The following is a 14,724-nucleotide window of genomic DNA, read 5'->3' as shown; positions in this document are numbered from 1 at the left end:
TATTACACAACAGTCCTGTTTATTCTTTACCTTCATTTGTCAAACTTTGTTGTCTTTGTTCCTTATTATTTATATTTATATGCAAGTACATTGATTGATAAAAAAACAAAAAAATGGAAGTTACTTCTTTGTGCTCACATATTTGGCAAATAAAGATGATATTGATTCTAATCCTTTTGCACAACAAGTGACTCTCCACGGAGGCCTGACCCCATGGTGACTGTCTTCTTCATTCAGGTCCTCGTAGGTCGAGGAACACACATTCACCCATGTGGCCCAACCCACTGCACAGAATCACGTTCACGCTGGAGTCATGAAACTGAGAACTCAGTTGTCCATCGTTGGAGCGTTCGCTTTAAGATTACATCACTATAAGTTGTCACAACCCATTAACTTCATAGCCTCCTGGCTTCTAGGAACGCTTGGCTCTGTTTTACTCTGTGTCATAACAGTGTCGTCTCGAACGCCGCCCCTCGGCCCATGTGTATGGGGGAGGCTGCTTTTTTTGGACTGAAGCAGGAGATACTATGTGTAATTCTCTGAAATATCCCACTGAACATGAGAGAAATGCACCAGTTCCTGTCTGTCAACATGGTTGTTACTGAAAGAAAAAACACATTTTAACTTGTGTTTGCATACATACTGTTTACTCTCGCTGTATAGTAATATTAATACAAGCACCTATTGAATTGATGTGAAACTGTGCCTATTACCAAATTAAAGGAACCCTTTTATAGCAAAACTATCCCTTCTTAAAAAATTTTTTTTTACATATTTTTGATTTGTTTTCATATTTAAAAAAACTGGTTCAAAATACATTTTCGAATAAAATTGCGATTTCAATTTTAAATTAATTTATTAAGAAATCATTTTAAGACCGAATAAGTAAAAAGAATAATTTGATTCATTTAAAATGTAATTACATTTTTATTTTATATACATACTGTTTGTGAGTTGTATGATGTATCATTTAACTGAAAATTGAATTACTCAAGTTGATTAATATCAACTCCAGCGTCTGTACCACGGTGGAAAGCATCAATAAATAAAAGTAATATGACTGCTTTTCTGCAACTTTTTGTAGTCAGAACCTTCATTTTTTGTGATATTACTTTATAATGATCATCAGCATTTGGCCACCATTTACCAAAGGATGGAGTAATTCAACAACATCATGTCTAGAAATGATTTCATGCATTTTAAACAGTCTTTTGGCATCGTCACTACCACTGTGGTGGTTACATTTCTAATTCCAGCTCAGGCCTGACGATTCAATAAACTTAACCCTCTCCACTGTAAACAAATACCTTCCACATTTGGCCTGGCTGTGTATGAGAGGACTCGGGCTGGTATGTGCTGTGTATACAGTTACTCCTGTGTGTGTGTGTGTGTGTGTGTGTGTGTGTGTGTGTGTGTGTGTGTATGAAGGAGGTCTCAGCTTCACCCAGTCTCTTTTCTCTTGTAGGCGACTGGGAGTGCTACCCCCACGACCCCACCGTATGGCATGTAAGTCCTTTTATTTCTTTTTTATTTGGATCATATTCACCATAAAAGTTTTCCGATCCGCATGAAGCCGAGCCAGTGGAGAACAGAAGATTTTACTTTGTGTTTCAAAGGAGATGATGAGAGTGTTGGTGTGCACGTCTCTGTACTGTGCTTTTTTTGTTTCCTATTTATCCCAAGGAATCCATTACTGTAGAACACGTGCGTTTTCTCAGGAAATACTTTCCAGATCCGGGTGTTTACACCAGCAGATGTAAAGGCTTTTTACGACCTCAACGTTAAAAGACTGTTGCGTTATATCAGTTGGTGATGGTGGGTAGCAAACTTGGGCTAATGTATTTCTAGGAAACGCTGCAAACTGTTGCAAAATCCATTAAACACTGGCTTTTTAAGAAACCGGACATGCATTCAGCCACGTTACTAATGAAATGGAAATGCAATGCACTTTTGACCCATACGCATATCACACAATTATTTTAAAGGGGTCTTTGACATGCTGATCCATGTCCCTCTGTGTTGTCTCTGAGCCCTGTCTCTTGTCGTCTCCCCTGTCGCAGCATCCTGTCACCTGGCAGCCGTCCAAGGAGGGAGACCATCTAATAGGACGAATCACCCTCAGCAAGAGGAGCACCACCATGCCAAAAGAAGCCGGAGCTCTGCTGGGGTTAAAGGTCAGAGCGGGTAGCAAACGTATTATTATTTTAAAGTCACCCATGACGGATCTGTGACACAAATCTCTCTCTCTCTCACTCTCTCTAGGTGGTGGGAGGCAGAATAACAGAGTCAGGGAGATTAGGTGCCTTCATCACTAAAGTCAAGAAAGGAAGCCTGGCTGACGTGGTGGGACATCTCAGAGCAGGTAGTCTAAACCGCCACGTGTGTTACACAATCGGCATGCAAAGACAGAAAAAAGACCAACACGTGGCCTTTCACAACATCCTAAAATCTGTTTTAGAGGTTTTGTTTAACGCAGTGCAATGTCTATTCTATACTTCTAATGCAATGTATGAGATTAAGCAGGGCTGTTTTGCTCAATACATTGTAGCTTTATGGTTTCATATCTTTAATTGGCGTCATTGGTTTTACATAAAACACATTAAGTATAAGGTGGTCAATATTCGATATGTTTCTAATTGTCAACAAATCTCATAAAAAGGCCAAAATGAGGAATTTATAACAATCCTGATATTAAACTACAAAGCCTTTTATTACAAACAAGTTTTACATTTGTGGCCTGTTTACCTGTCTAATTGGCATGGATGGGCTGTTTGGAAATGGAGTAACAACACGTTGTTGGTTTTGGTCTTTTCATGGGATTTGGTGACAGAAACGAAAAATATACAATAAAGATGAAAAGTCCCTAAATTCGTCCGAATCCCTGACTCACGCCCAGCCCTCATGCCCAACTTTTCACACGCATGTCCAAATTCCAGGGGATGAAGTTCTGCAGTGGAACGGGAAGCTGTTACCGGGGGCGACCATGAAGGAAGTTTACAACATCATCCTGGAATCTCAAGCCGAGCCTCAAGTGGAGCTGGTGGTATCCAGGCCTATTGGGTAAGTCAGGAATAAAAACACACCCTTATACGCCCGTCAGTGTCATATTTAGATATTAAAAAAAAGTTATTGGCCAGTCTAAATGTCGCATTGAATTGAACCTTTATCTAACCAAAGAAGTGTTTAGTGAGACTGACTCAGAGTTGGCCGACCTCAGATAAGACAGAAGAGAGGGATGTTTATTTGTGTTCTGACTGTGTGTCTGCATTCAAAATGAACAAAAAGAAAAGTCTGCCATTACCCTCACTTTACACTGCCAAGCTTTGTAACAGGAGCGTCTCCGCTTTTGTTGCGTTTATTTCTAGGATGATATAAGGTGAACTATCGCTGAGTGGGTGTAAGACTCCATAAACAACAAGAAGTGGGCTGCATCACAGATTCTTTTGTTGGTTGACGCCTTGTAAAAACTCAACCACGCCAGGCGTGATTATATTTGTGAGTGCAATAGTTTTCCTGCAGTTTGAAAGTGACTGATTTAAAAGAATGCATCATTTCCAGCCATGAGCGTCATAAAATGCACATATCTAAGACACATAATGGTTTATATGTTCCCTGTAAAATGACTAGTCCACAAAGGAAAGCTCAGCATCCTAATTTAGGTTCTTTTGCTCGATACTTTTGAAAAATGTTGAGGATATTGTCTTTAGGGCTTATTAAAATAGAATTTTATTTAATTGAATGACTAAGTATAAGGTGGAGTATGCTGAATTAGGGACGAATTTCATTATTCCATGCAGACAGGAAATATCCAATAATTGCACATCAACAGCAGCTCATAACTGAACTGATGAATTTGTCTTGTTGAAAATGTATTTAGTTTTTTTTTCAAGTAAACTATTGTAGGGTTAGTTAAGTTTGTGTGAAGCTGAGAAAGTTAACGTGTTTGGATGAATGATGCATTCGGTGTTGTGATGCGAGAGACAAGTTTATTTCAATTGAACCATTAAGTATAGAAAATAGTTAGCGCTTTATTTTACAGGTCTGTAATTTCAAAATAATATCCTTATGATATTCTTTGGAAGTTTCCCTGAAAGAACTAAGTAATTTGGTACTAATCATTTGGAAAAAGAACACATTTCCTTATTTCACTTAAACTAATTGTTTATAGATACTTTATTCTCTTCACATGTTGAATTGGATGCCCTCCTGGGTTTTGCTTACAATTAGTTTGAAATGATTAATCCGAGTGTACCAATTGAACATCGTGTTTATTTCTCTATTTGCCTAGAATTAGTAACAAATGACATGGTCCAGAATAAATTCATGAAAATATTATGGACCCGTAAAATAAAGCACTATCATAATATCTCAATACACATATCTGAAAAAAGGAATGTCACATAGGACACAGAAGTCTAAATTCTAATATTTACATTTACATACAGCACTTTGAATAATCTATAATTGTTTGATTACGTACATGATCCTACACAGAATCTCTCTGAATTTTCGGTTTGCTGGAAAACTTTCCAGGATAGTCCTCTCCAATAAATGGTGTTATTACTCAAGATACTTCAGTTACCTCACATAGAACATTGAGTAACAAATGTGCAGTGCAAGTTGAGTTTCAGTATTTTTGATTAGCTAGTTGTGAGTAAAGCCGTGTTCACACCAAACGCAGCGCGAATTATTCGCGTAAGTAGATTACATACGCGATGAGACTGGAGTGATACGTATTTGCAATGGCGCGAATGGCGAATGAGTTTAAATTTTTCAACTCGGGCGAAAAAATGGCGTGACGCTGCAGCACAATAGCCTATCAGCGTTGAGATGCTCCTCCTGTCATCACTGATGTAGGTGGGCATCCAGAGCTCTATGATACCTTATATTAGTAGAGACCGGACGAAACTATGTGTATTAATGTATGTGTATAAATCATATGGTACAAACAATGAAAACGACGCTGCCGTATTTACGCCTAGATGACGTTATTTTGAGTGTTGATGGGGCTGCTACAATGTTAGCATAGAATAGCACCGATCGATCCGAGCTCCATTGAGAAAACAAGTATTTTAAAAGTTATTTGCTTGTCGTCTTGCGGCGAGAACTAACAAAATATGAACTTTTAAAAAATCGGCATCATTACGTAGTTATTTCTGCATCACTTTTAGTTCGTTTATCGCAAAATCTGTTTATTTTGTGTTCGTACAGCTGTAGTAAACAGCCGAAGTGTGGCTGGCTAGACACAGTGAATACACCTCAATGAAATCCACGGAGCGCCTCCGGATGATGTTATGAACCCAGACATGACGGCGTTTAGTTTCCCGTGATATTTGGGACTTCCACAACAAATACTAAGCAGAAATAGAGGTTATTTCTTCCATGGTTGATGGCGGAAATAAATGGCTTAAGTTAATAACGGCTTCCAGGGCGATAAGCCACGCCCCCTCTCCGGCGCGTCTCTTGCAAATGGAAATCACGGAAATGACCACAAATGGTCCCCCACGAGTAACGTGGCGCGAATGACGCGATTAGCGGTTTGGTGTGAACGCACCTTTAGATTATTGTAACGGGTTTATATTTCACAGTAAAAATACTCACTGTTTCTTAAAGCTCTTGCAGCCTCTCTAAACGTTTAACCCAATGTACTCTTTGATGGGGAAAATAGTTGAATGTATTAATTTCTCTCCAAACACTCGCGAAGGGTGTATAGAAAATATCAGTAAGTAATCTGCCCATTTTATTAGGACCCCTTAATCCTCTCACGCTTATGGAAATAGTTTTTGTTTTGCTGGTGCCATTTTGCATCCCTAAATGAACTGAACTGAATCCTGCTTGGTAAGGAGGCCAAGTTATGTAAATATTGGCTTTTTCGAAATCTGTTGCAGTTTGTCTTCTCCAATTGAATTGAACCAAAAGTTTATTTGAAGGGTTGCAAAATGGCCTATGGGAAATATCCATCAATGTAGTTTTGCTTTTGCAAGCTTTTTAAACTCTTCGTGCAGCGTCTGGAATTCCTCTTTTTGCATTCCTGGTAAAGTCTTAGGATCCCAAAGTGAAATCCAGCACTTACAGTTTCAAATAAGAAATGCTTATTTCTTTTTTACTCTTAATGCCCTGGTTTGAAAGTTGAGACATTGGGATTCATAAAGCAAGGAATATTTTAATTTTATTTCATTTACATGTTTTTGATTTTGGAATGGGCCCCGAGGCAACCTAGGGTCCATGAAACACATATCAGTGTAATACTTGTATTTTAAATCAAAAGTTGAAATGGAAAAACTTTTTTGGGGAAATATACTTATTTGCTTTCTTTCCCAGGGTGAAATGAGAAGATGGATATCTTATGTTTGCATGTTAAATAAAGCTCTGAAGCTAGGAAGCCGTTCACCTTCCGGTCTTTATGCTAAGCTAGACTAACCACATCCCAATTCCAGCCGAGAGTGGTATCCATCTTCTCATCTCAATCTCAGAAAGATAGCGATTATATGTAAATTACCAATTGTTTTCACTATTAATTTAAAGAAAATTCAAGTTTAACAGTTATTATTGCAGTTTGTCGCCCCATGGTTGAATAAGGAATCTAACATACTGCCTTATTATGTGCTACAAACAAACACGAAAAAACCTTCGGCAAATTTTCTGGGGCAGAAAAAAATAAAAAATAATTGCACTGATAAGTGTTGCACAAAATACCATGCTTTCTTTACATTACATGGAGCTGGTGCAATGGATTATATTGTTTAATTGTGATGGTGGTGGTGGATAAGAGAAGATAGTGGTGTGGATAGAATTGAGCAACTGGTTCCCATCCATTATTATTTCAGATCATCATTGGCCAGCCAGAATGTCTGAATGAGTCTGGGAAACACTGCAGTCATAAAAAAACCTGGCTCTACTCGCATCTTCCCTCTGCTTCTCCATGTTTTCTTTAACCACACAACATTTGAATCTCCAAATAACTTTGAATCGCAGTGCTACTTTCTTCCACTTAACTACTACTACAGTTTTATGCATGTATGCCTGTGCATCGAGAACACTACTAACTTTGTTTAATCCAGCTAGATGCCAATATGAGAGTGGCTGACGCAGCCCTTTTCTGCTTCTTTTCCAGTGATATCCCAAGAATCCCCGACACGTCCCACCCTCCATTAGAATCTAGTAGGTATCGCCTGTGGGATGTTGGAACATCTATGTTTGTAGGTCTCTGTATCTCTGTCTGGCTGATTTTCTGTCTGTTTTTTTTTTTTTTACATCTTAGAATAATTGATTGTTTTGATTGTTTGTATTGCAGGAGATGATGAATTAATTTAAAATGTACTTAATTTGATCAACATTTGCTTTCTTATCGAGAGACAAAATATGTTTGTGTGTTAACCAGGGTGTGGGATTAGCCTAGCTTAGCATCAAGACTGGAAACGGGGGGGGAAACAGCTAGCCTGGCTCTGTGCAGTTCATATGTCAATTAACACCTCTGAAGCACTAATGAACATGTATCTCATTTGCACAATCTGCATATAAACTTTATGAAACCCCAAATTGTCACTTTTACATTTTTTGTTCATGATTAAATATTTGAGATATAATTAGTGAACTTAAGAGGTGCTGGTAGGTGGAGTTTTTTAACTTTGGAGCCAGTCTAGCTGCAGTATTTATACCAAGCTAGGCTAATCACCTCCCGGTAATAAGTAATTTGCATATATAAGATTGGTATTAATCATCTCCTCTCACTCTCAGAATGAAAGCAAATTGATTTACAACAAAAGATTGAACCCTTTTCTTTGAATTTGACCACACGGGGTCAATTAGGAATACTTTGCCAATACTGCAGTGTACAACAGGGTTCCAGTGCATCCACTTCTTAAAATCATGGACCCATTTGTTTCTCCTTTTGTAGCTCGTCATCACAAGGACAAAAGCTGCTGTGTTCATCCCCTCTAAACTAGCAGTTGAAAATGTAGATTCTTCGTGAATTTAACCAGTAAACTCGCTAACTGCAAACATTGCAGGAAAATAATTATGTCATATGTCAATGGTGTAAGTCAAGAGCAGGATTTCTAGGCAGTATGAAGACGTATGGAATTGTATATTTTAGTAATTTCCAGGTCTGGATAAGTATGGGGAAAAAAAGAAAAGAGCATGGAAAACTATTTATTGTTTCCAGACTATTGCCCCTATTCTGTTTTCTAAAATACAAAATTCAAAATGTCTGCATAGGACTGTGGACACAACAGCCACAATGGGTAAAAGCAGGCGGCATCCTCCAGTTCTGCCGACTAATGTGGAAGTGTCCTAAAACTTGCATTCTCTCTCCTCCGATTGCAAAAAGAAGACAGAGTGTATGGAAGTCTATGAGAAAATGACCCTACTTCTCACTTGATTTATTCCCTCATGGTCTCAATCTCTAGTTTCAAGTCTTCTTCAATACGGCATGATGTTCATTTAGTAAATTATGTTCCATTTAGAGGGAAATAGGGCTTACTGTTGCTACCCGAGCCATACACGAAGTCCCTACGTCACTCCTCCGCTTTTCAAATATGGTAACTTCCGTTCATTGGTTGCGACAAAAACAACATGGCAATGGTGAAATTGCCAAACTAGAGTCTTTAAAACGGCAGTCCATAAACCAATGGGTGACGTCCCGATGACTACGTCTTATATACAGTCTCTGGGTAAATGCAAGTTTTCTGAGGGCTGGCCTGACACTCCCAGATATAAAGCCTGGTTGGTTTGGGATTCCAAATGGGGAAAAGAAACTAGATGCAAACCTTGTCTGATGTCTCCAACGTGGGACAGACAGCAATTTTTTGCCATATGAAAGGGCAAAAATGCTTGTCAGTGGTCGGAAAAATCTAACGGGAAGTATGGAATATATGAAATGGAAAATGTGTAGGAACCCTGCAAAAGTTACGAGATGGATTTGCGCATTAGTCAGTAGTTAGTTGATAGTAGATGATAAGATCACACATAAGGCATACGAGTCCTCGATACTTCTAAACAGAAGACTCAAAGTAGGACAGAAGCTTGGTAATTAGTCATCCGGACAGATTAGCTGTGGAATAGTCTGTGCTCCTTTTAAGTTTTCCAAAGAAAAGAATGGATGCTAGATATTTGGTAGATATGAACACATGGACCAGATTATGTTTTCCCTCTTTAATAACTTATTTTTTGACATTTTTGTCCTTTCCTCTTGTCTAGACTTGACTTTTTTGGTCAGAAAAAGAGATGACATTCCCCCCCCCCCTTATGTATTTGTAGCAGGTTCCAGTTCTTTTGAGTCCCAGAAGATGGAGAGACCATCCTTAAATGTCCTGTCTCCCTCCAGTCCCGGGATGCTCCAAGATGCACCACAGTTAATGCCAGGGCAAATCTCAGTGAGTGTGTACATTATGAGTGTGTTGGTGCCGTTGATGTGTTCAAACAAAGTCCAAGCATCAGAATTTTTTCTTTGTGTTTCCCAAATCCAGGTGAAGCTGTGGTATGACAAAGTGGGTCATCAGCTAATAGTCAACGTGCTGCAGGCCGCAGAACTTCCTCTTCGGCCTGACGGGCGTCCCAGGAGCCCTTATGTCAAAATGTACTTCCTACCTGACCGCAGGTATGCCGTGCCTTTTAAAGGGAGTCTTACTGATTAAATGCAGTGTAGGTGGTGAGTTCCGATGGACCAGAACAACACAAGAACCACTAACACGAGTCTAAATACATTACATCTCCAGTCCACATAGTGTAGAAACTACACAAACACACAATCTAAAACACACAATAAACCTGCCGACGGGATGGAAAAGCAAGTTTTCTTCAAACAATCACCAATACTACAATATTTATCATAGCCAGAAGCTGTAAAAACGTCTTCTTTTTCAACGGTCCTTGGAACACATGTGTGACGAGCGCTTTCGTCAGAAAAAAGTAACCAAAACAAAGCCTAAAATTGTGATATTTCTTCAAAAACATTTGATTCTACACGTCTCATTTAAAATTTTGCCCCAAATAAACCATTTGCTTTAACCAGATTCTGTAAAAAACAGTCAATTCTGAGCTCTTCAGTGCAACTAGGAAGCCATGATTGATTTGCCTCAGACCAAGATCACAAAAATTCAGTAAAACTTCGACTGACCTTCAAGCTGCTCAACACAGAGGAGTAGAGAAGCTGTATGTAGAGGTTGTAAAAAGGTAAATAGTTTAATGTATATGACACATAGAGACACTTGTGGCATCTTGGAAAACAAGTTGTATATAGGTTTCATCTTTTGCCAATCTTTGTAAAAGAAATTATGAAAGAAATTCAACTTAGTTTTTTTTCATTTTATGATTTATGACATATCTGTTATACTGCAGTAAAGAGTTCTCTCTACTTCTAGCCATAATTGTTCTGTTTCCATAGAGGTGAAGGACTCTTATATTGCAGCGAAAATCAAGGCCACAGAGAGTAAAATGTGACAGGAGGAGCAAAAAATGCCCCTAAACTGCTTGGTGTTCAGAGGGTTAAAGCCTGGATTTAAAGCTTGCTTCCTTATTTTTCGGTTCATTAGAGTCCTGAAATTCAAATTTGTGCAAACAAGAAGAAGCCAAGTTGGAACAAGCAATCGGCAACCACGGTTGACTGTGATAGATTGAGAGTCCTCCAAAGGAATAGGTCAAACGGTTTGATGTTCGGGTTGTATGAGATACTTAGTCGGTGTATCACCTAGAGTAGAGGGAGTTTGGAGAAACAGACAGGAGCACTAGCACGGGAGCAAAGCAATGTACAGCTGGGGACGGGGGCAGAAGCAAAACGTGTTGTAGACACCTAAAAACGATCAGTATCAGTTTAAGTGTACGTTATATCTAGAACATTTTCACCACTTTACCTTGCCATCAGTCAACCCATTCTGACAGAAAAGCTGCCATTTACGCTCTCTTCGAAGACACCAGACTCCTTTGTAAAATGTTCACCTCGCAGGACTTGCTGTTCTACCTCTGCCTTGGTTGTTTGTGTTTTTGTGTGACTTTGATGAATCTGAACTAACACTTTAAAACCCCAAAGTGTCACAAAAACACAAATCTAAGCGGTAAAACCAACAACTCCAGTGTTCTGCGAGGGGATGTATCTGTTTTTGTCAAAGGAGTCATGTGGCTTTGAAGAGAGCATACATAGGTGGATATAACGGCTTCAGTTCCAAATATAGCATATTTTAGGCGTTTTAAATTAGTTTTGCTGCTGCCCCTTGTCCACAGCAGTACATTACTTTGCTTTAGTCTTTCTGTCTGTTTCTCCAAATTGGGGGCGTGTTGACCACCATCTACTAATGTACCCCATACAACCCCACTTTAAAAAATCTGAACTATCCCTTTAAGCCGTATTATCTACTGTTACTTTGCAAACTTGCCAATAAAATAAACCTTAAATTGACTTTAAAAGGGAGGCCCATGTTGTGTAAAACTTTGATTGACAGTTGAAAGAGGATACTTTACCTTCTGACTTTAGTTAAAACCAGCATCTAGTGTCTATTTGAGGAACTGCAAGTTAAAGCACCTCCATCAGTGCTTGGGTTTAAATATGTAAACTGTATCCTCAACTAAATGTCACTTGTAAATGCATTCCAGTAGATATACAGTAAGTGGAGTAAATATCGCTGAATGAGGCGTAAGCAGGCTTGTGATTTGTGTCTAGGAAGTTTGGACAAACAGTGGATGTGAGTCTGCTGAAAATGGAACTTGGTTGGCTTGAGTGTCTGTATTGCTTAACACAGTGACAAGAGCAAACGAAGGACGAAAACAATGAAGAAGACCTGTGAGCCCAAGTGGAACCAGACGTTCGTTTACCCTCACGTCCATCGCAGGGATTTCCGCAACCACATGCTGGAGCTGACTATATGGGATCAGCCCAGGTCACCGGACGAGGACAGCACCTTTATGGGAGAGGTACCACACACACACATATACACACACACACACACACACACACAATTAAGGCTCTTCTCCTTATCAGTTCATAGCACTGAGAGAGAACTTAAAAAATGCAAAGTCCTGTAAGTAGACCTACATCTTATGTTTTACCTGTTAGACGCACATGAAAATACCTTATGTAAGAAAAATACTGTTATCCTGCATTTTTCTGTGTATTTGTACCAAATAGGTTGAAGATTCGTTCCTTAAGTTGACAATCAAATTCTAAATCAACATTTGAATGTAGCGCAACAAATTTTTTTTTTTTTAATTTTTTAAGAGTGATTGGAAGACATTCGAAGTTTCATTTGAAAACATCAATAGAAGCTTAAAACATTTGGTACAACCCTATCACAGTGATGCAACTAAAGAAAAAAAGTGCAGGGATTTAACAAAATGAGTTTTGACTCTTGGGGTTCTCCACTGATGATTTAAATCTTTTACGCTCGCGGTGGCGCTAATTCCAGTCATAGCAGGGAGTTGTTTTTCATCAAATAAGCTCACGTAAACCCACCGTACCTGCTCTCAGTATCTAATGGCTGACAAAGAGCCAGATATCTCCCTCAAGAGTTGATGGAGCCCAAACCAAATATTGGACTTAGATTTGTCACCTGGAAAATAAAAATGGCCAGGTTGCTCTGTCTGTTGAATGTGTAAATAGTTTGCTAACATCTTTGCTATACTGACTTTATAAGGCGATACATGTATGGCAGCTTGTTCACAACATGAAATGCATCACTTGCACTAAATTCCAGACAGCAGATATTTCGAGCAGCACATGTAAAAGCCTCCCCGATATAAACTCATCAGCCACTTTATTAGGTACACCTTGCTAGTAGTTCGCCTTAATTCTTCGTAGCATAGATTCAACAAGGTGTTTGAAACATTCCTCAGAGATTTTGGTCCATATTGACATGATAGCATCACGCAGTTGCTGCAGATTTGTCGGCTGCACATCCGTGATGCGAATCTCCCGTTCCACCACATCCCAAAGGTGCTCTATTGGATTGAGATGTGGTGACTGTGGAGGCCATTGGAGTACAGTGAACTCATTGTCATGTTCAAGAAAGCAGTTTGAGATGATTTGAGCTTTGTGACATGCTGCAGTATCCAGCTGGAAGTAGCCATCAGAAGATGGGTCCACTGTGGTCATAAAGGGATGGACATGGTCAGCAACAATACTCGGGTAGGCCGTGGCGTTTAAACCATGCTCAATTGGTACTAAGGGGCCCAAAGTGTGCCAAGAAAATATCCCCCACACCACTACACCACCACTAGCAGCCAGAACCGTTGATACAAGGCAGGATGGATCCATGCTTTCATGTTGTTTACGGCAAATTCTGACCCTACCATCTGAATGCCGCAGCTGAAATCGAGACTCATCAGACCGGGCAACGTTTTTCAGAATTTCTATTGTCACATTTTGGTGAGCCTGTGTGAATTGTAGCCTCCGTTTCCTGTTGTTAGCTGACAGGAGTGGCACCCAGTGTGGTCTTCTGCTGCTGTAGCCCGTCTGCTTTAAGGTTCCACGTGTTGTGCGTTCAGAGATGTGTTCTGCATACCTTGGTTGTAACGAGTGGTTATTTGAGTTACTGTTGCCTTTCTATCATCTCCAACCACTCTGCCCATTCTCCTCTGACCTCTGACATCAACGATGCATCTTCGTCCACACAACTGCTGCTCACTGGATATTTTCTCTTTTTCGGACCATTCACTGTAAACCCTAGAGATTTTCACACCCCTTGTGTGTGAAAATCCCAGTAGATCAGCAGTTTTTGAAATAGTCAGACCAGCCCGTCTGGCACCAACAACCATGCCACGTTCAAAGTCACTTAAATCCCCTTTCTTCCCCATTCTGATGCTCGCTTTGAACTTCAGCAAGTCGTCTTCACCACGTCTAGATGCCTAAATGCATTGAGTTGCTGCCATGTGATTGGCTGATTAGCTATTTGTGTTAACAAGCAATTGAACAGGTGTGCCTACAAAAGTGGCCGGTGAGTGTATATGTTCATAAACGGCTTCTACTGTCCGTCTCCTCTCAATTGGCGGCCACGACGCGGCAGCAAAAACTTTTTATCACTATGTGGATTATGACTTGAGCAGATTCTGATAGAGCTGGAGACGGCCTTGCTGGACGACAAGCCCCACTGGTATCCACTCCAAACCCACGACGTCTCATCCATACCGCTGCCCCGACCCTCTCCATACCTGCCCCGACGACACACAGACGCCCCCGGCAAGAAGCTGCAGCGTAAGTCTGAGTCTGCAAGTGTGTGTGTGTGTGTGTGTGTGTGTGTGTCACTGTTTAAGAGAGAAAGGATTGTGTATGGTTTACTATCAGTGAGCAAAGTATTTCAATGTACATGTTTGTTTTTCCCCACCCTTCCCTTTAACACTTCATTCGTGCCTGGATACGTGCATGCGTATATGTGTGTGGCGTATATGCATATCTATGTGTGTATCTGTGTGTGTGTGTGTGTGTGTGTGTGTGTGTGTCTATAACGTTTAGGTTCTCGGCGTGTAACAGAGCCTGAATTTGATGAAGGTACAGCAGTAGTGGCTAAAGGTGGGTGGGGATTGTTTCCTAGTATTACTGTCAGTGTTTCCCGCAAACTCTACTTTATTTGTGGCGTTTGTTTATGAGCCATTGCTTGGCTGGATACAGGTGTTGGCATTCTTTTAAATTTTTGTGCCAAAATGAGTCCCGTCATTTTTTCACAAAATGCAGCAGAAACTAAAGAAAAGCTCAAGTTAAAATGTGTTTTATTGCATTGAAATTAATGAAATAAACTGTTA

At 39.9% G+C, this 14,724-nt stretch overlaps 1 protein-coding gene across 1 annotated transcript in view; it reads left to right on the top strand.

Moving 5' to 3' along the window:
- LOC116401360 (regulating synaptic membrane exocytosis protein 1-like) overlaps positions 1-14,724 on the top strand; it is a gene marked incomplete at its 5' end in the record, with an annotated part of 45,287 nt that overhangs the window by 28,194 nt on the left and 2,369 nt on the right. The window contains 11 exons of the mRNA XM_031879719.1: positions 1,466-1,506; positions 2,061-2,174; positions 2,263-2,362; positions 2,937-3,060; positions 5,705-5,722; positions 7,115-7,161; positions 9,259-9,374; positions 9,468-9,598; positions 11,733-11,904; positions 14,032-14,179; positions 14,438-14,724. The exon at positions 14,438-14,724 is cut by the window's right edge and continues 2,369 nt beyond it. Coding sequence (XP_031735579.1) covers positions 1,466-1,506; positions 2,061-2,174; positions 2,263-2,362; positions 2,937-3,060; positions 5,705-5,722; positions 7,115-7,161; positions 9,259-9,374; positions 9,468-9,598; positions 11,733-11,904; positions 14,032-14,179; positions 14,438-14,571 — 1,145 coding nt within the window. The remainder of the gene's footprint in view (positions 1-1,465; positions 1,507-2,060; positions 2,175-2,262; positions 2,363-2,936; positions 3,061-5,704; positions 5,723-7,114; positions 7,162-9,258; positions 9,375-9,467; positions 9,599-11,732; positions 11,905-14,031; positions 14,180-14,437) is intronic.

The sequence above is a fragment of the Anarrhichthys ocellatus genome, unplaced genomic scaffold (genome assembly GCF_004355925.1).
Source record: "Anarrhichthys ocellatus isolate YVR2014 unplaced genomic scaffold, GSC_Weel_1.0 scaffold395, whole genome shotgun sequence".
Classification (NCBI taxonomy): Eukaryota; Metazoa; Chordata; class Actinopteri; order Perciformes; family Anarhichadidae; genus Anarrhichthys; species Anarrhichthys ocellatus.
This window is presented reverse-complemented; position numbering and strand designations above follow the sequence as displayed.